Genomic DNA, 21,975 nt, shown 5'->3' with positions numbered 1-21,975 from the left:
TGTCTACCCCAGCGCTTAGAACAGTGCTTGGCACATAGTAAGCGCTTAACAAATACCAACATTATTATCACTGTTCTAAATGCTGGGGTAGATCCAGGGTAATCAGCTTGTCCCACATGAGGCTCATGGTCTTAATCCCCATTTTACAGATGGGTAACTGAGGCACAGAAAAGTTAAGCTGACAAGCGGCGGAAATGGGATTAGAACCCATGACCTTTGACTCCCAAGCCCAGGCTCTTCCCACTGAGCCACGCTGCTTAGTAAGCACTAGCACAGAGTAAGCACTTAACAGAAATGATTATTATTATTACTATTATTATTACCTTGGGTGGATAGAGTGACAAAACTGTGCCTTTTGTTTTCTATCCCCTTCCCAGTGATGATCAGCATTTAGCTGGTCTTTTGGGTGGCTACCACACTTTCGATGGGTGACTTAAAAGAATCTTCATGACTCCATGATCATTTTTCTGAACTATGCCTGATAGCTATGAGCCCATCACGATGCAATTGTAATTTGGATACCTGGACCAGCCCACCGTGATGGAATAGGTTTCATCTTTGCCCTCCGGTCTCTTGGCAGTGTTATTTTGGGACTCTGACGCTGGGAGTTATTGGAGTGCTGATTTTGAAACAGTAGTTATAGTTACTGCTCTAGAACAGAAGCCGTTTCTGAAGAAGGAGAAGCGTAGTTTAAGATCAACTGGAGGTTAATAATAATAATAATAATGTTGGTATTTGTTAAGCGCTTACTATGTGCAGAGCACTGTTCTAAGCGCTGGGGTAAACACAGGGGAATCAGGTTGTCCCACGTGGGGCTCACAGTCTTAATCCCCATTTTACAGATGAGGGAACTGAGGCACAGAGAAGTTAAGTGACTTGCCCACAGTCACACAGCCGACAAGTGGCAGAGCTGGGATTCGAACTCATGAGCCCTGACTCCAAAGCCCATGCTCTTTCCACTGCGCCACGCTGGAGGTTGGATTGTGGCCCATAATGAGTCACCCAAAGGAAAGTGGAGGATATCCGAAGGTACACGGATAACAACTGAATTTATTTGTATTATTTCTTCCTCCGCATTACTGTTCCATCTCAATTATTGAGGAGGAGAATAAGAGATTGTCTGTGGGACCATTTAATTGTAGAAAATGATAGCCCTCTACCTGGAGAGAATGGGAAGATTTAGTGCCTGGAGGAATGGGGGTTTAGGGAGAAGAGGGAGAAGGGAGTTAATTCATCAAGTGTGTATCGTATGCAGCTCTCAGGAGAGTACAGAACAAGAGATGCAGACTCAGTTACCTTCTTACCATCCCCTTCCTTCTCCACCCTCTTTCTTCCTCCTTTTTTACTCCTCCTCCCCTTATTTGTAGGCTCCAGTCTTATATCATCCAAGCAATTCCCCATCAGTGTTTTTAATGGTACAAGAATTTGACAAAAGAGTGTAGCGACTGTGTGAGTAATTAAGAAATTGAGATAGATGAACAGGAGTGTCAGTGTCACACTCTACCTCTTCCTTGAAGGATTGGGTTCCCTGGTCAGAGACGGAATGCTGGGCTGGGTGAAGCATTGATCTGGCCTGATATTCGCATCGCTTGTGGCCCTGCAATGGTATTGGTTAAGTGCTTACTATGTGCCAAGCACTGTTCTAAGCGCCGGAGCATTGTTCTAAGCTTTGTTTGCAGACATCTATGTCTTCCCAAGAAAAGAAAAGAAAAGAAAAGAAATGAAAAGAAAAGAAAAGAAAAGAAAAGGGGAAACTCAGACTAGAGGAAACCACAAATCTTAATTACTGATATGAGCTGGAATGCAAGATGAAAAGGAATATTTTCCTCTCCAGGTCAACAGGGCTGTGAACCTGTGGGCTCCTTCTGGCTGCAGTGAGAACGAGCGAGACTTAATTTGACTATTTCTGGGCTTGTGCATTCCCGAAGACCTCTCTGTATTGGTCGGTCAGGCCTCCAGTGGACGTAGTAATTAAGTGAAAGTTAGGTAGTATTTTTTTTAGGGTCTAGGACGTGACACTGAAGACTTAGAAGAGTGTATAAAAGAAATAGAAGAGGGTATAAAAGAAATAAAAGACACAATCCCGGCCCTCAAGGAGCTTATAAGGAGACAGGCACAAATCTAGTTTCACTTAGGAGGAAAATGAGAATGGAAAGGTGGATAGATGAATCACCGAGTGCTTACACGGAAGAATAAATGATTTGGACAGGAGAGAATAAGTTCTGAGGTGGTAGTTGGGAGAATAGGACTGGAGAGAAAAACAGGAAAAGGGAGGATCTCAGGAGGGTTATGACCATAAGTGCTTAGTACAGTGCTCTACACAGAGTAAGCACTCAATAAATATTAGTGATGAATCATGGGGAGAACTGAGGTCTGAAATGGGAGGGAGCTAAATTTTTAAGTATCTGCTCGTTTTAGATAACCATCTTCAAAGCCAGCATTTTGTCCAAACTGGCTGGGATTTGAAAATCATTAACTACCCCGGCCTAACACTAACAATGTACACTCTGAGTCACCCTTGCACCTGATTAGGAATCCTTCATTTGCCCCACCATTAGTCCCACGACACTTATGTACCTATTCGTAATTTATTTATTATGTCTGTCTCTCCTTATAGAGTGTAAGTTTGTGGTGGGAAGGGAACTTGCATACCAACTCTATTATCTTGTACTCTCCCAAGTGGTTAGTACAGTACTCTGCTCAGAGTAAGTGGTCAATAAATGTGATTAATTGATGGATTGACTGATATACAGGTCCTGCATAAAGCTTATTTGAGAACATCTTAGTTAGTTCCTGCCGAGCTCACTTCCCAGGAAGAATTCCGTTGTCCACTCCACCCAATGCATGTCGTTGGAGAGAGGGAAGTGGATAATGGATCAGTTTGGGCTTTGGCCCCATTAGGCGGAATCCAAATTTGAGTTCAGGTGGAATTTAGTAACATAAATAGGTTACCAACAGACCCCGTATTGCAAACATCTTCTTAGATTACGGAGAAGGCTCCTTAAAGATAACCTCCATCAATCAGTGGATCAATAATATTGATTCTGTGCCTTTGGTGTGCAAAGCACTGTTCTAAGTGCTTGGGAGAGTGTGATAGAAGCAGGGAAAATTCTTGACTTTCAAGGAACTTACACTCTAACGGTGCGGATGGATGAGATGATTTACAAGAAGAGGGAACAGGAGGAAGAAACAAGGATAAAAAATTAATACAACTGTTCTAGAATGAAGTAGCTGAAAAGTAATCAAATGCAAACATTTTAAAATATACATCGACTCTTCTCCAAACTTCAGATAGCCCCACCGCCATTTAAGCAATTGAAATGATATCTTCGTGAAATCTTTCCTTTTAAAAAAAATCAAAAGAGGCAGTAATTCCAGTTCCCCATGAATTTCGTTCCACTCGAAACTAATGAAGCCACCTTGCATTCTGTAGCCAGGGAGGGAGGGAGCCAGGACTAGGAAACTTGCTTCGGCTTTGAAGTCCTCGGTAAATATAGCTCCCCATTAGGCCTCCCTTTGCCTTTCCCCTTTGCAACTCACTCAGCTCAATATTTTTTGGGCCAACTCTGGGAAGGACCCCGAGTCCATAGTTTGTCTGAGTCACTGTCAACAGTCTTCACCAAAGAGGGTCATTCGAGAAAATCAATCAGGGAAAAAGAGCGGCCGTTGTGGAGCACGCAGATATGCCTTTTTTTCTGGTATTTGTTACGTACTGGACACTGTACTAAGCTCTGGGGTAGGTTCTGTGCCTAATTAAGATTGGGCATAGGCCCTCTCCCACACACGGTATTAGCCCCCATTTTCCAGATGAGGTAACCGAGGCCCAGAGAATGAAGTGACTTGCCCAAGATCACCCAGCAGACAAGTGGCAGAGTCAGAATCAGGACCCAGGTCCTCCGACCCCGGGCCCGTGCTCTTTCCACTCGGCCCTGCTGCTTCTCTGTGCCATTCTGGAGCATCCAACTATCTTGGACCACCCAAACTCTGCCATCCTGGAGCATCCGGCTCCAGCCATTCAGAAACATTCCGATGACCCGGAACACCCAGGTATTCTGGAGCACCCGGAAAATCAGACCCGAGGGAAGTTGTGGGCTCTGCAGCCCTCACTTCTGAGCTGGGGGTTGTCGAAGAGCTTGGTAATGGGTCCTCAAATTCCATAAGCAAAAGCAAATCTGGTCTCTCTTCAGCCCGCCATTTGCCCCCATTCCAGACCCTTGCTTCCAAGACAACTCGCCCAGCAACATCTCCCTCCCTACCATATCATGCGCATTTGGGTCTTTACACTAAAGTGCTTTTATTCTCACCCTGCCCCCAACCTCGCAGCACTTATCTCCTTATCTTCATACTCAGTTGCTTCCCCTACCTCTAATTTATTTATTATAATAATAATAATGTTGGTATTTGTTAAGCATTTACTATGTACAGAGCACTGTTCTAAGCACGGGAGTAGACACAGGGTCATCAGGTGAGGCTCACAGTCTTAATCCCCGTTTTCCAGATGAGGTCACTGAGGCCCAGAGAAGTGAAGTGACTTGCCCGCAGTCACCCAGCTGCCAAGTGGCAGAGCTGGGATTCGAACCCATGACCTCTGACTCCTAAGCCCGGGCTCTTTCCACTGAGCCATGCTGTTCTGTCACCATTTCTAGATAGTAAACTCCCAGCAGGCAGGGATCAGGTCTAATAGCTCTACTGTGTTGTACTCTCCAAAAGTGCTCAGTACCGTGTTCAGCACAGAAGAAACACTCAGCAAATACCATTGATTGATTGACTGACTGATTGATTAAGCACCCAGAGTTGCCATCCTGGTGCTCCTAGATGATCTAGCTGCTGGAATCCGGATTCCTACAGTTAAGTCATCGCTCTTGGAAGCCGAATCCCCATCTACCCAGGTGCGATCCTTGCCAAATATCTAGACACAATTGCAAGCTTTTAGGATGACAAGTAACATAATAAAGGATAATGGCTCCAAATTAAGCAGATCCTTCTAGAAAGCTTAGGCTAACTGAGCCCACCACATTCAATAGAAGATCACAGACTATTAGGTTTAAAGTGAGATTAAGGAACAGCGTGGCCTGCAATTATGCCGTTTTTCATTAAAAAAACAAAGATGATTGTGTTCAGTAGAGGGGCTTTCTGCATATTTACCTCATTTTAATTGGATTGGGGACTGCTTAAGCATCTCTGAGTTGGGGCTTATAAGAAGATGATCCTTGCTGTTTTTCGAAGCTTAAGACAGCAGGCAGACAACACGATCACGTCAAGGCTCCCACTAAAGCCTTAATCCTACTTTTTCATCGGCTCACACTGCAGCACGGTCTTTAACCTTGCAAAAGACTAAACGAGGTTCAGGCCCAGCCCGTGGTGCCTCCGCTGCCTTCTGGTTCCCATTTCACCCTCTCTGTTTTAGGACCTTTTGAAAGAGTCAAGGATGTTTTCTCTACCGGTGGAGGATGGACATGTGACTGGTGGGCTTTCAGGCCTCGAAAGGATTTTATCCCTCATTCTCTAAAAACGGTCCCACCTCCCCAAGCCGGCACACTGCTCCAAAGAACATTTTGAGGCTTTTTCCCACCCTTGAGTGGGAGCTGTCCAGAGCCCCACTGCTCTCAACAGGTCGGGCTGGTTTTTAGGGAGAATTCAAAGGCTAATTGGACTCCCATCGCCGTGACCCAACTTTTTGACGTCTAAATGACATCTGAATGGGCAGGCACGATGAACTGAGACAGCAACGTGGCCTAGTGGAATGAGCCTGGGACAGAGGACCTGGGTTCTACTCCCAGCTCTCCCTTTTTCCTGCTGTGTGACCTTGGGTAAGTCACTTGACTTCTCTGTGTGTCAGTTATCTCAGGGTAAAATGGATGATTCAGTGCCTGTTCTCCCTCCCACTTAGACTGTGAGCCCCGAGTGGAACAGGGACTGTGTCTAATCTGCTTTTATGGTCACAACCCCAGTGGTTAGTACAGTGCTTGGCAAATATAAGTTATTAATTGATCATCTGGAATTTTCAAGGCCATCAAACTGGGTCTTACCTATTCCAGTAATCCTTGAATTGTTTAAAGATTAAAGGTCAAGCATCCAAATGAGTTTTCCCTGCAGCTCTGCATACCCTTTGGGTGAAGCCACCTCCTTTTCCTTCTTCCTCCTCCTCCGTCCCGCCCCCCCCCCCCCCCACCCCTCTTCCCCACTCTTTCCCTCCCAGGGCGCTCTTTCTCTCTTTGTGTTTTTTTTCCTTTTTCGGGTAGCGCCCCTATGTATCCTGGTGACCCTGGGCTGCCAGCAGGAAAGCAAGCCCAAGTTAATGCTCAGCTGCTTGAAGCAGTCAGGCGAGCCAGCAAGTCCCAGCTGTGCTTCTTGATGTTTGCTGATTGCACCTAGCCCTCAATCTGTGAACTGTTTTCTGGACTTAGATTCATCAAGCGCCGCCGCTTTAAAAACTCATGCGGGCCGGCATCCTAGGATATGCCATTATAAGCTGCTGCCAGGGGATCTTCGAGGAGATAAATGGAATCTGTGTGAAGTAAATTAGTGTGAACCAGTCAATCTATGTGTCAGTGTTGAGCCGTGTCCATGGGTAACTAGCTTGCCGACTGAAAGTCCACTGTCTTTTGCCAATTGGAGGTCCGAGTCTCTGGGAATCAGGCCAGCACAACATTAGGGTTGTTGGGGGAAGTGGTCGTGGGGGCGGGGAGCGGGAAGACGAGAAGGGAAGGAGGAGGGAAGAGACTCTTTGATGGCCAGTGTGACTGTGTTGAGGTTTCAATATTCCCTTTGGCCAGATCGTTTGTCTCACAGGCAGAGTCTTAGCCATGGGGGTTGCGGAAGCAGGACCCTGGGAAATAACTCCTTCGATTTGCCCGGAGGATTCGTCCCACAAATATCTGCAGGGAGGCACCTGACCTCCCCCTTCCCCGCCCATGCTGTCTCACAAAATGATAACCATGATTTGGAAAAGAGAGGCTAATCAACTCCCCCCCACCCCAATCCCGCTGTATTTTTTCTGGGAGCAAACACAAGTGATGTGGTATCCCTGAAGTGGTATAGGGACTCAGAGAGAGTGGGAATGATGTGCAACTTCCAAGGAAATACTAATAGTAATTGTGACATTTGTTAAGCATCTACCATGTGCCAGGCACTATACTAAGCTCTGGGGGAGATACAAGGAAAATCCGGTCCCCCGACCCACATGGGGCTCACAGTGTTAATCCCCATGTTACAGATGAGGTAACTGAGGCACAGAAAAGTTAAGTGACTTGCCCGAGGTCACGCAGCAGACAAGTGACAGAGATGGGATTGGAACCCATGACCTTCTGACTCCCAGGCCCGTTGGGGAATGGGTGCTTCGGGCCTTGACAGATGGGTTCTCCTGCCTCGGCTCCTCCCCTCACCTCCCTAAATCCCCTAGAGAGATTTTAGGTGGAAATGCCACCTCTGAGTAGCTTCGAAAGGACAATAATGATACCATACCTTTATCTCAAGCTTTTCTTTTTCTGGAGTCCTTCCAGAGGCAGGTGGTATCTCCTGTTGTCCTTCAACAGCCCTGGCAGTTAGGGAGAGGCAAGCATCATGATGCCCCTTTTACAGATGAGGAAAAGAGAGTTTCAGAGTGGCTACCCGAGGGTTGCCCTAAGAAGGTCAGAGTTAGGATGGAAAAAGGAATGAGGGGACCCAAGTATGAAAATGCGAGTGAACGTGTCCCGGCATCTATGAGAAAGGTGTCATGGGTACCGGGGTGGGGCACATCGCTTAATCTCTCTGCACCTCAGTTTCCTCCTCTGTAAAATGGGGATAAAATGCCTACTCTCTTACCCCTCATCCTGGGAGTCCTCTGAGGGACTGTGTCCCTTCTGAGTCTCGTCATAGTGCTCTGGTCAATAGTAAGCGCCGAAGAAATAGCATTACTGATCACTATAACTTAAGGTGTACCGGAGTCTCAGCCACAGCTAGACAGTTCTAAACACTTGTCAGATGCCTCACCCGTGGAATATTTAAGAGCAATGACTAGTGGATGAAAGTCTGTTAAGAAGACAGAGTTATCAGGTTATTGGGCCTCCAAGCAGTTCCTTTCAGGCCTCTTCTGGAATGCCGTCAGGCGAAGGCAGGTTTGGAAGTCAGGATTTGAGTCCCGTGATTCTAGGTTCTCCTCCACTCCCCTTTTAAATCCTCCCTTCTCGAGCTGGCGAAAACTGTCAGCTGGGTTCACTGGGCTCCTCCTGCCTCCCCTCACTCCCGTTTTCTTCCTGTGCAGGGATTATTTTAGCTCCCAGTCAGTGAGAAATTTACAGGCCTTACACCGTCAAATCCTAGTGACCTCTGACTGCTTCTCCAACTAATAGTTCAAAGAAGAAACTGGTTTAGTTTTCTTTGTGGTCGCCACAGGTCCTGTTTGGATGGAAGTTGTTCCCCCTGGGTAGCTAATCTAAAGTGCACTTGCCAATCCCCTGTAACTCTTGTCCCCTAGGCCAGCTAGATTCTCCGCTGATGGAGAAGTCGTGTTGGCTTTCCATGAGCACGTTTTAAATTTTGTGTTCTGGGTAGTCAAGTTTGCAGAAACGGAGTCTGCCTTGCCTAGCTCCCGGGATTGACTCTACCTCCTCACTCCTTCTCCTCTGGTGAGGGGTGGACAGCTTCCAAGGCAGCTTTGGCGAGCCCAGCCAGGGGGAGGGGAGCCTGTAAGGAATCCCAGCTTCATCATTAAAGGACATCCATCACTGGCGTGGTTTCTAGTGATGAAAGCCGCCTTTGAGATAAGATACTCCAGAGCCTCTTTGTCCTGAATAACTTTATCACTGGGCTTTTATGACGCAATGTGGCGTTTGCACTGACTTTCCACCCATCCACTGAAGAGTTCCAAAAATACCCAGGAGGAACTTGAGTCCTTTTTTATGGGTTTTAGTGGTCCCCAGTCAACCGACAGTGGTCTGTTTGGTACTTATCATGTGCAGAGCGCTGTATTAAACCCTTGAGAGAATACAGTGTCATCATGATCAAGGTGTTTATTGAGTGCCTACTGTGTACAGAGCACTGTATCAAACACTTGAGAGCGTGCCATCTCATCAGGATCAGTGGTATTTATTGAGCGCTTATTTATTTATATATTTGGGAAAGTTCAATACATCAGAGTCGTTAGAGCCGTTCCCTGACCCCCAACAGTCTAGACCAGGAGACAGACATGAAAGTAAATTATGGATATTTAGTTAAATGCTGTGGGGCTAATATCAAGTGTTGAAAGGGTATCTATCCAAATGCTTAGTACAGTGCTTGGCACACAGTAAGAGCTCAATAAATACGATTGAATGGTTGAATGAAATACACAGTTAATGCAGGAGGGTGGGCAGGTAGGAGAAATAAAGGGCTTAATCAAGGAAGCCCGTGGGGAGAGGAAGGGATTTTAGGAGGGCTTTGAAGGTGGGGATAGTGGTGGTCCATCGTAGGGATAGGGGAGTTCCAGGTCAGAGGGAGGATGTGGGCAAGTGGGTCAGGGTGAGAGAGATGAGATCAAGGTAGTGAATAAGGTGGCATTAGAGGAGCAAAGTCTATGGGCTGGGTTGTAGTAGGAGATTAACAAGGTGAGGGGTAGCACGTGGCAATGTCGAGGCATTTGAGCTACGCTTTGGGAAGTGTGCAGAGAGGTAGTTGATTGATGGGTTTTTAAAAATGCCTATGTGTTTGTCATCCATTATCTTTTTGGGTGTATGCTGTTTAAATTACCAGGAACATGAACAAAGGAAATTTCCCAATTCTGCAGGTTGGACTTTGAAGATGGTATCCTTTTGCAAGTATAAATTGGATTTACAAGCATTCTAATGGACAGTAGAATATTTCTTCCGTGTGCCCAGATTCCTCCCTCATTTTCACTCAGCACCTCTGGAAGCTGTATTTTACCCTTTCTAAACCCTGTAACATCACAAAGGACATCAGTGCTTCCATCAGACCCATGGAGAAAATGATGGTTCTGGAATCACCTGACTTCCAGCATGGCTCAGTGGAAAGAGCCCAGGCTTGGGAGTCAGAGGTCATGGTTCAAATCCCGGCTCTGCCACTTGTCAGCTGTGTGACTGTGGGCAAGTCACTTCACTTCTCTGGGCCTCAGTTACCTCATCTGTCAAATGGGGATTAACTGTGAGCCTCACATGGGACAACCTGATGACTCTGTATCTACCCCTGTGCTTAGAACAGTGCTCTGCACATAGTAAGTGCTTAACAAATACCAACATTATCATTATTATTATTATTATTATTATTATTGAGAACCTATTCAGGTTCCAGAGATACTGGACTCCAAGCTAGGCATTAGCTTAATCCCCCAGGAACTCCAGAATTTTATCAATCCACAGAGCATCCTCTCAATCAGTAGAGCATAGTAAGTGCTTCACAAACACTATTATTATTATTGAGGGCATACTCTGTGTAGAACACTGTGCTAAGCACTTGGAAGAGTACTTGAAAGTCAGAAGACTTAGGAGAAGCAGCGTGGCTTAGTCAGAGGTTGTGGGTTCTAATCCCGCCTCCACCACTTGTCAGCTCTGTGACTTGGGGCAAGTCTATTAACTTCTCTGGGCCTCGGTTACCTCATCTGTAAAATGGGGATTAAAGCCTTGAGCCCCATTTGGGACACAGACAGTGCCCAACCTGATTTCCTTGTATCTATCCTAGCACTTAGTGCCTGGAACAAATACAAATACTGTAAAAAAAAAACCAACCCAGGTCCTCCAACTCTCAGGCCTGTGCTTGTCCCACTAGGCGACACTGCCTTTTTAAAGTAATGGTCAGGAGTATCTGCTTGATGTGGAGATGGGTGACCAAGTAGGAAATGGGAGGTTTTTGAGGAGTGGGGAGACAGGCAAAATGCTGTTTTAGAAAAATGATCTGAGCAACAAAGAGAAGGGTGGACTGGAGAAGGAGGAGGATGAGGGAAGGTAGGTCATCAAGGAGGCAGAGAACAAGGTGAGTTATGCAAGTGCTTGGACTTATGTGGTGGTGTCAGTCAGACATCCTGATGGACATGTCCTGAAGGAAGGAGGAAATGCAAGATAGCAGAGAAAGAACCAAGTCGGGGCTAGTCAGGTCCATCTGGAAGTCATCTGTTAAGAGATGATCTCTTAACAGATGACAGTCAAATCTGTGAGACTGGATGATCTCCCCAGGAGAGTGGGTGTAGATGGAGAATAGAGGGGGATTTCCAAACTGAGCTTTGAGGGACTCTTAGAAGGTGGGAGGCAGAGGGGGAGCCGGCAAAAGAAACTGAGAAGGAGTGGTCAGAAACAGGAGAACCAGGAGAGGATAGTATCAGTGAAGCCAAGATATGTAGCATTTCCAGGATGAAGGCGTTGGCCACGGTGTCCAAACTTGCTGAAATGTAAAGGAGGATTAGAATGGAGTAGAGTCCATCAGATTTGGCAAAGTAGAGGTCGTTGGTGTCTTTGGAGAGATTCCTTGGAGAGGAGGGTTGGGGGCGGAAACTGGCTCGTAGGGGGTCGAGAAGGGAGTTGAAGAAGAGGAAGTGTTGGAAGCGAAGGAGAGTAAATATGTTCAAGGAGTTTGGACAGGAATGACCAGAGGGAGATGGAGGGTGCGGTTGGGATGAAGGAAAGTTTTTAGGGTAGAGGTCACCCGAGCGTGTTTGAAAGCAGAGGGGGCCGAGCAATCAGGGAGTTAGTGGTTGAAGATGGGATCCGGGAGTTGCTGACAATGTACAGACGTGGTTGATCTCTCATCTCTCATCTCCGTCTCCCTGATGATTCCTTCTCAGCTTCCTTCACAGGCTCCTTTTCCATCTCCTTCTTCCCACCTCTAGGTTGAGCACCTTAAATCTACCTGATTAACTTTTATCTACCCTAGTCCTTAGTATAGCGCCTGGAACATAGTAAGTACTTCAAAATTATTATCATCCTTTCTGTCCAAATGGCTTTTTATCAGCGTTAACCTTGACTCCTCATTCTCCTTCAATGTTCATGTTCACGCTACTGCTAAATCTTGTCTGTTCTTCCTTCACGACATCTACAGGACCAGCTCCTTTCTCTCCATCCATACAGCTACTTCTCTTAAAATCTCTGGTCTTGCCTCGATTGTACCAGCCACATTGCCTCAGTGTATGCTACACACTGCTGAGGTCCTCCCTTATGCCCTCCCCAATGAATTCCCAGCATTCCAAGTTAGGGAAGCCCATCAGCCATCTCTAGCACTTGTAGACTTCTCCAAACCATCCTCAGCACTTGGGTGTGTGTTTCCTTACTTGTATGTTCCATTATTTATTACTTTGAAAATGCTTTAATGTCTGTCTCCCCCTTTTAGGGGAAGCTCGTTGCTGGCAGAGAACGTCTCGCTTGCTGGTTTTGTATTTCCCAAATGCTTAGTGCAAGGTGGTGACCAGTGGTGCACCAGAGGTTCTTATTACTATTCCTGCTGGGGTTGGGTGGCCCCATGTCTCTCCTGTGGCCCAAACCCCAGCCTTTCCCCAATTCCCCCACCACCAGAAGATAGAGTTTGAGCTGGGAAACAAATTTCAATGTGACAGTCAAGCTGCTTTCAACAATTCCCCTGGCTGGCCTAGGTCAAGAACACCCATAAGGCCAGGAGAGGCAGGGTGGCCAATCGGAAAGACCCAGTGCCTGCAAGTCAGGAAACAGCAAGTTCTAATCCCACTTCAGCCAATGATCTCCTGTGGGACCTTGAGTATGTCACTTGAACTCTCTGAGCCTTAGTTTCTTCATCTGTAAAATAGGATCAGATACCTACTCTTCCTACTTCTTAGATTGTGAACCCCAAGTGAAAGAGTGACTGTCCTGTTTGATTTTCTTCTCTTTCCCCAGAACAAGGCACAGTGTTGGCACGTGGGCATGTGATAAATACTACTGTCATTATCATTATTAGTTCAGCTAGTGCTGGGGGCAGAACAGCCAGACCCTGCTTAGTCTTCAAGCCCCAGTAACATAAAAAATGTCAGTGTTTCCAGCCCATGTCCCATAATGGAGCTCCGCATCCTGGTCCCGGGACCTCCCTTCCAATGATCATCCCGTGCTCCTGACTTCCAATGCCTCCTCAGCCCCCAGACGGTCCCCAGTAATATTAGCCTGAGATCCCTGACTGGGAGTTGGTGGCCCCATTGGTGGTGCTACTGGCCACCTGGGTGCCCAATCTCAGTGTCTGCTGTGGACCAAGGGCCGGCCTTGGGGCAGTAAATGTTCCAGGGTGTGGGAGTTTGGAATCCTGATTGCCCTTCCAGCACCTCCCTTGGCTGGGAGTCATTGAGAAGATCTCAGTTTTAGCCCTCTGTAGATGGATTATGTCGATGTCATTATTCAGAGCCCTAGGTTGTCCTGGGAATGATGTGTTGATTTAATTACCCTGAGCTGAAGGTGAAGAGCGACTCTTTCTTGCAGAGGGTCTATGTGGGTGACACGGAAACCATGGCCTCCTTCTGGCCCTACAAAGCCACCCATGGCTACTGAACACGTTCAGCTCTGCACCGGCCTGTTTCAATTCCCCAAGAGGGATAAGAGAGGAAGAGAAGGGAGGCAGTAGAGAGGGACTCTCTAGAAACAGGCCTGAATTGAAGAAGGACCAGGGCTCAGAGAGGTAGAGAGTGCTGGTCCCACAGCTATTTTCAGGTTCTAAAGTGATGATGCTCCGCTGTTTCTCTCTGCTGCTTCTGGTCGCCCTGGATTCCTCAATCACCCTCCCCATCCACCGAACTCCAGAGAGTCCTTGTGTTTCAGTTCAGAGCCATTTGACCTGACCTGGTTGCTGCTGGGGAAATCCAAGGACCTAGACACTGCAAATGGGAGAGAGAAAGAAACTGCACTGGAGAGCACGTGCGAACTGTCCTTTGTCTTTGAGCAGCGTCGCCTAGTGGAAAAAGCATGGGCCCTGGAGAGGAGACTCTGCCACTTGGCTGCCATGTGACATTGGGCAAATAATAATAATAATAATAATGATGGTATTTGTTAAGCACTTACTATGTGCAGAGCACTGTTCTAAGCGCTGGGGTAGATACAGGGTAATCAGGTTGTCCCACGTGAGGCTCACAGTTAATCCCCATTTTACAGATGAGGTAACTGAGACACAGAGACGTGAAGCGACTTGCCCACAGTCACACAGCTGACACGTGACAGAGACGGGATTCGAACCATGACGCTTCCCTGGGCCTCAGTTCCCTCATCTGCAAAATGGGGATTGAATACCGGTTCTCCCTCCCACTTAGGCTGTGAGCCCCGTGTGGGACCTGATGATCTTGTAAATACCTCAGCGCTTAGTACAGTGTTTGGCACCTAATAAGCACTTAATAAATACCATTATTAGCACAGCATCCTGTGTGGGTGGGTCCTCTGTCCCAATCTCTGGCACACTTCACTCATGGAAATATGGCAGGGCATCATTTCTATTTGGAGGGTTACACTAGACCTGCTCAGATGCCAGGGGAGCTTTGGAATGGCGCTGCCATCTTGTCCTCATTACAGTCCCAGAGCTGGGATGCCTCTGTTCAGTAGAACCTCAGGTTTGGGAGAAGAATAGGGGAAGTGTTCATCCTATCACCAGCAGGATGTGCACTTGGGTTGGTTTTGCAAATGTGGTGCCGATTTCCCCTGACCTATGCCCACTGTCTTTTCTGGTGCCTGCTGTAGACAGCTGGACACACTGGGAAGTGATTGTCAGGAGGAAGGGGTACAGATTGTGGTTGTAATCAGGTAATATCAGGGAGCTGCCGTCAGCAGCGGTTCAATCCTATTTATTGAGCACTTACTGTGTGCAGAGCACTGTACTAAGCCCTTAGGGGAGTACAATATAACAATAAACGGGCACATTCCCTGCCCGCAATGAGCTTACAGTCTAGAGGGTGATAGATGTTACTATAAATAAATAAATTATAGGTATTCATTCAATCGTATGTGGTATGGGAGGGGGATGAATAAAGGGATCAAGACAGGGTGACGTAGAAGGGAGGGGGAGAAGAGGAAAGGAGGGCTTGGTCAGGGAAGGCCTTCGGAGGAGATGGGCCTTCAATAAGGCTTTGAAGTGGGGCAGCATAATTGTCTGTTAGATATGAGGAGGGAGGGCGTTCCAGGCCAGAGGCAGGATGTGGGCGAGAGATGGGTGGTGAGATAGAAGAGATCAAGATACAGTGAGAAGGTTGACATTAGAGGGGCGAAGTGTGCGGGCTGGGTTGTAGTAGGAGAGTAGCGAGGTGAGGTCAGAGGGAACAAGGTGATTGCTTTAAAGCCAATGATGAGGAGATTAGGTTTGATGCGCTGGTAGATGAGCAACCATTGAAGGTTCTTGAGGAGTGGGGAAACATGGCCCGAACGTTTTTGTAGAAAAATAACCCGGGCAGCCAAGTGAAGTATGGAATGGAGTGGAGAGAGACAGAACAAGGAGGCTGATCATAAATGATCACTGAGCTTGGCCTCAGGGTCGCTGGAGTTAGGGGTGGGGGTGTCTTTTCCATTTTTTGGTGAAAATTTTGGGAAAAGAAAAGCCCTAACCAAGGGGAACAAAAGTCAGCCTTTGCACAACTAGGTAGACTCGAGCTGGTCAATGGCTGGAGCATCTGTGAAGGCTTCTTGGATGCTCTTCTGGGGGCAGGGCTTGGCAGAGTCCAATAATCTGGGTGGGTTTGAAAGGCCCAATCCTCATGCGTAGCAGTCTGAAGGGCGCAGTGACACACCGCTAGTAGAGGAGATGGGGGGACGTTGCTTTGGAGTCAGCCTGGAAGTTTGGGAGTAAAATTTGGGCCCAAACGTGGATACCTCTGCAGGATAATGAGATGCTTTCCTAGCCAATCCAAGTGGGGCTTTCTAGTACGAAGAGTTGTAGAACAGTTGTGGAAAAGCTGGATGGCCTCTTGGAAAGAGCACTAGCCTGGGAATCACAAATCCTGGGTTCTAATCCCACCTCTACCATTTGCCTGGTGGATGAGCTTGGACAAGTCGCAACTTCTCTGGACCACAGTTTCCTCATATGTAAAATGGGGATTGAATACCGTTCTCCCACTCCCTTAGGCTGTGAGCCTCGTACAACACGTGAATTCATCCTCTCGCCAAATCCTGTGGTCCCATTTCCTCCAAGACGGCTTCTCCAGTGAAGCTCTCTTTTCCCTGACTCCCTGCCCCTTCTGTGTCAGGATCTGTAACCCTTTTGGATACTTAGTGATCACAGCACCCATTTGTATGTATCCACCCAACGTATTCATTTATAAGTTATTTAACTCATTTATTTATATCCATGTCCGTAACTCATTTATTTATATTGATGTGTGTCTCCCCTTTTAGAGTGTAAGCTCGTGTGGGCAGGGAATGTGTCTACCAACTCCGTTGTATTGTGGTCTGCAAAGGCCTCAGTGGAGCGCTCGGCACACAGTAAATGCTCAGGAAATGACTTTGATTGATTGACTGATGTGGGGCAGGGACTGCATCTGATCTGTTTCTATTGCATCTACCACAAGGCTTGGCACATAGTCATGCTTAACAAGTACCACAATTAATGATAATGTCATATATAATAATATAATAATAATGGTAGTGATAGAGAAGCCGCAAGGTCTCGTGGATAGAACCCGGGCCTGAGGGTCAGAGGACCTGGGCAGAGCAGGTGACTGCTAATTCCATTGTTTTGTACTCTCCCAAACACTTAGTAGAGTGCTCTGCACAAAGTGAGAGCTCAGTAAATCCCATTGATTGATCGACCTGAATTTTAGCCGCTGACTCCACCGTGTGTCTGTTGTGTGACCCTGGACAAGTCAACTGACTTCTCTGGGCCTTAGTTATCTCATCTTTGGGACATGGACTGGGTCCAACCTAATTAGCTCGGACCTACCTGGGCACTTAATACAGTTCCGGGCACATAGTAAGTACTTAACGAATACCTTTAAAAAAAGAGAGCCAAAATGCTGTAGAGATGGAGTATTGCTCAGGCTGGTAAACCTACCAGGGCACAAGCTGTGACTTTTGCCCGGTGAACAAATATTCAGTGAACTAGAGGAAAGGCAAAAGATACAACGAGGGTCACAGAGCCACGTCTGAATCCCAGCTCCCACTGCTTTTATGGTCCAGGTCACGTCTGGGCAGCCGACTTGTGTTATTCGATATTAGATATCCTTCTCTCCAGAGTTAATCTATCAATCAGTCAATGGTATTTATTGAGCACATACTGTGCGCAGATCCCTGTACTGAATGTTTGGAAGAGTACAATATAACAGAGTTGGTAGACACGTTCCCTGCCTTCAGGGAGCTTACAGTTTAGAGGAGGAGTTAATAGCCAAAACACCTGTTTTATGTGATAAAGTGGATGTTTCTCTTCTAAACCTTCCCCCTCTGCCTGTCCCGCCGTCGACCCCTGGCCTACACCCTACCTCTGGCCTGGAATGCCCTCCCTCCTCAAACCAGCCAAATGAGCATACTTCTCCCTTTCAAAGCCCTACCGAGGGCTCACCTCTTCCAGGAGGCCTTCCCAGACTAAGCCCCCTCTTTTCCTCAGTTCCTCCTGCCCTCCACCTTGCCCCGACTCACTCCCTTTGCTCTACTCCCCATCCCACAGCTCTTGGGTATATATGTACATATCTATAATTCTATTTATTTGTATTAATGCCTATTTTACTCATTCTGATGTATATATCTAATTCTATTTATTTTTATTGATGCTACTGATGCCTGTTTCCTTGTTTTGATGTCGGTCTCCCCTTTTCTAGACTATGAGCCCATTGTGGGCAGGGATTGTCTCTCTTTGTTGCTGAATTGTACTTTCCAAGCACTAAGTACAGTTCTCTGCACGCAGCAAGCTCTCAATAAGTACGATTGAATGAATGAGTGAATAAAACATGGCACCTCATACCAGTTTCGGGGCCTTTTGATGTTTGCCCACCTGCCTTGGGTTATTTTTAAGACAAACGTACAACAAAAAGAAAACATCGCCACACCCAGTTGGCGATTTGGTGGAGAATCAAGAAGTATGGTAGCTGTTGAGAGAGTGAGTGGTTGTAATTGACTGAGATCCTTGTGTCTTCTCCTTGGATCCCTCTGCTGCGTGGGACTGGGCAGTGGCCCCTAATTGACTTCATTGTTTTGGGATTTATGCAGTAAAAATACGCTTTTCTCTCCGAAGGGATCACTTGGCTACTTTGTAGCTTTTAAGCTGATGCCACGAACTTATTTCTTCCCAGATAGAGTCACGTCTATAGATTTTTCAACTAATTACGTGTCTGCCAATAAATACTTAGGGGATCCATTTTCTTTCAATTTATTATTTGTGTTTACGGACTGTGTCCTTGGAATGGACTGGGGTATTGAGGGGGAATATTCCGTCTGGGAAAATCCATTATGAATTTGGTTGTTTTTCCCTACTCTTTTCCTCCCGGCCTTCTGGAATGGCGACAGTCACAGCCTCTCCTTGCAGTGATTCTGTCTTAGCCGGTGTCCGAGGAGCTGAGAGTGAGCCTGAACGACGTGTCCTGGATGCGGCTGAAAGTCCAGGTGAGAGACGCGGATGGCCTGCTGGCCACCGGGCACAAATAGGACATGGCGGTGGGTATAGAGGAAGTATTCGGGGTGAAAGGGAGGAGAGAAGGGCAGGGGGTGGGGGTGGAGGGTGAGGGAGGAGAGGAGTAGGGGGTTGAAAGGGAGGTGAGAGGGTAGAGGGCAGGAGGTGGGGGGGGCAGCGGGATAGCCTGATAGTGGTTCCTCTTTAGTAGCTGTGTTGTCAAATTAATGGTCACCTCCAAGGGTCATAGCGTGGAGGCAACTCCCTTTTCCTTTTTCATCAAGAACTCAAGCCCCACCAAGTAAAAAGGCTTCAGGAATGAAAGGAAAGCTGACTCTGTTAGTTCATTATAATTAATTTTAGACCCAACTACTTAGTTAATATGGGCAGAGATTCTGACCTCTGGAAGCACAGGGAGATTTTGAAAAATTAGAATGCCGTCGTCTAGTGAAGACGTGAAACAACAGTTGTTCCACCGAGGACGGTGGAGAGACTGGAGGAGCCAGTGGATGGCAAGGCAAGTCGATTCAACTTTCTCAATCTTCACGGTGTCCCAGCCTCAATTAGCGCATTTGGGCTCCGAGACGATAAGCCGGACTGGATGCATTATTCACAGAGCACAGTTATTCTGGGCCAGGGGAGCTTCTCTCCGTGGAAATTGCACTTATTGGTTTTCTTCATGAGCAGGACACTGGAGGAGTGTATTCTAGCGATCTCAAAGGAAGCAGTTATCAAAAAATAAAAGTGAATCTATTTTCGGTGACTGATCAAGCCACCTCATGAAAGTAGAAGCCAGGGCCAGCACCCTTTTAGCCGTCGGCATGTTTGTTCGCCCTTGTGAAAGAGTTAAATGTGGTTTTCTCCCCCTGCTTTGTTGTTTTCCTTATTATCTAGTTCCTACATCTCCCCCCGCCCACCACCACCAATCTCTGTGTGCTGATCCATGCATTATATTTTTTATTCAACTTCTCGGTGGCCTGTCACCTTAGTAAAGAGATTTCCCAATCTCCTAGCCTCTACTGACAGCAGACAGCTGCACACAGTGCCAGGATCCTTCCTTGCGGAGGAGGAGAATGAGGAGGATGAAGGAGGAGAATGAGGGAGGCTGAAGGAGGATAAGAAGGAGGAGGAAGAGGAGAAGGAAGGGGAGGGGAGAGGGGAAGGAAGAGGGAATGGGAAAGGAGAAGGAGGTGGGAGAAGAGAAATAAAAGGAAAAAGAGGAAGGAGAGGAGGAGGAGAATGAGTGAGGATGAAGGAGAAGAGGAGGATGGTGGAGAAGGGGGAGGAGGGAGAGAAGAGGGAGGGAAAGGAGGAGGAGGGAGAAGAGAAAGAGGATGAGGGGAGGAGGGAGAGGAGAAGGAGAGTGAGGGAGGGGAGGTGACAAATGATTGAAGAAGGAGGAGGTGAAGGAGGAGAGGGAGGCAGAGATTGAATTTTCTGGCTAAATCCACAGCCTGCAGCCTGCACTCCACGTCAGGCCTTGCCCTCTTGGGCCGAGACCCTCCCGGGATTCCTCAGCAGTGGAGAGGAGGCCATCCCGTTCTTGATCCCGATCCCATTTTCCCTTCCTCCTTCCCCTGGAACCATGGAAGGACTTCCTTTGGAAACGAAGGAGACTAGCAGATCACAGAGCTGCTCTCTTTCACACAACCAACCGAGCATTGTATAAGTTCGTATGGCGCTGTTAGGAAAGGAAATGGCCTTTGGGGCCAGGCAGAAGCGGCTCATTCGTCTTCCATCTGGCCAGCTTGGACTTTCTCCCTCTCACCTGCCTTCCAATCAAATGGGCCCCTGTCCTCTAGTCTACAGAATCGGTCTTCCAGGCTAGCCAGAAACGGGTGGTGGAATTTCAAGTCTTCCACAAGCGCTTTGGTCTTAGGCAACGTAGGAGGAAGAGAGGCGGGAACCAAACGGACCCTTCTCCCTCTAAACCCCCCATATGGAGGCTGAGAGATCAGAAAGGGAATGTTGACTAAGGAACTTAGGTGCTGAGGAAGAATCCAAAGTTAAAACGTGCATCCCGCTCTGTACAACGGACATCATTAAATTGGTAATAAAGAACAAATGACTCGGGCTCTTCCTCATCCCAACTCTGCATTTTAAGGCATCTTGACTTATAGGCCTGAAAAACCTCTGGAGAGTTCACTACTGGTCTCACTGCCTTCCACTGAGAATTTGTGGCTTGGTTGTCATGGCGACATCGTATTTCTGCAAGAATTGCTCATATTGATCCGTGGCCGGGCGTAAATGGCCAGGCGAGCGCGGGGGGGAGGGGAGGGGACAGGCGGGACGATAAAATGACCAGGGGTTGTGGGTCGGGAAATAAGCTCATAGCAAACACTTAGGTAAAAAGAAAGATGCCATTTCGTTTTGTTTCGGGATTCCGATTTGGCACTTTGGGCCTTTGTCTCCTTTCCCTCACGACTGAAAGAAACTTGTTAGTCACTTGTCATGTCAGATCTCTGGTGCTTGTCCTGACACAGCTGTCAGCCTCCCGCCCTGCACAGCCCGGGGACAGACAACAAAGAGCCGGCGGCATGAATTATTTATTGCCCCTCGCGTGGGTGAGATTCTGTGATCAGAAATTAAGACGCTTCTGACAGAAGCGCTTGTTTGGAAAGGAAGATTTTTTTGATGACAGGATGCCTCGGTTCACGGCCCACGCACCTCGTGGAGGCAAAGAAACCACTTGGAAATGAGAGGCAGTGGGTGAGTTCTGTTGTACTTCCCGAAGGGGGAGCAGGTCTTGGCCTTTCTGCCCCCGGGGGCCCCCGGAGGAGTGCCCAAGTGCCGGGAAGCTGCAGCTTTAGCGGTCCGAGTGGATCAGGGTCGGGTGAGGGAGGGACCTGAGGTTAGCCAAGGTGGCCGGGTGGCCACTAGTCCCTTTTCCTGGATTGTCGTGTTTTCCCTTGATTGTTGTATTGTCACCTGGGCCTGACCATCAGCCAAAGCGCCGCCTGGGGGATGGATGGGAACTCATCTTCCGTGAAATCTCCGGCTCTCAAATGGGGTAGCCTTAGGCAATAATTCTTTTTTTTTCCCTAGTGGTATTTGGTAAGTGCTTTCTATGTGCTGGTCATTGTACTAAGCACTGCTATAGATACAAGCTAATCAGGTCAGGCCCAGTCCTTGTCCCGCACGGAGCTCACAGTCTTAATCCCATTTTAAAGATGACATATCCGAGGCACAGAGAAGTGAGCCCAAAGCCACATAGCAGGAAAGTGGTGGAGCCAGAATTAAAATCCCAGGTCCTTCTCGCTCCCTGGTCCGGGCTCCAACCACTAGGCCAGCGACTCTTGGCCGGACCCTCAGTGAGGAGATCCACTCATTCCTGTAGTTGCCAAAGGTGTTTATTTGCAGACACATTGACAGTAGCCCACCCATTCAGTCAACGGTATTTACTGAACACTTACTGTGTGCAGAGCACTCTATTAAGCGCTTGGGAAAATACAGTATTGCAATATTCCAGACACATTCTTTGCCCACAACGAGCTTTCAGTCTAGACA

At 47.6% G+C, this 21,975-nt stretch overlaps 1 protein-coding gene across 1 annotated transcript in view; it reads left to right on the top strand.

Annotated features, from left to right (window-relative positions):
* Nucleotides 1-21,975, top strand: part of WDR72 (WD repeat domain 72) — a 192,077-nt gene that overhangs the window by 163,081 nt on the left and 7,021 nt on the right. Inside the window, exon 16 of the mRNA XM_029070137.2 lies at nucleotides 18,366-18,461. Coding sequence (XP_028925970.2) covers nucleotides 18,366-18,461 — 96 coding nt within the window. The remainder of the gene's footprint in view (nucleotides 1-18,365; nucleotides 18,462-21,975) is intronic.

Source organism: Ornithorhynchus anatinus, chromosome 8 (genome assembly GCF_004115215.2).
Source record: "Ornithorhynchus anatinus isolate Pmale09 chromosome 8, mOrnAna1.pri.v4, whole genome shotgun sequence".
Lineage (NCBI taxonomy): Eukaryota > Metazoa > Chordata > Mammalia > Monotremata > Ornithorhynchidae > Ornithorhynchus > Ornithorhynchus anatinus.
Note: the sequence above shows the minus strand (reverse complement) of the source record. Positions and strands in the feature narration are given on the sequence as shown.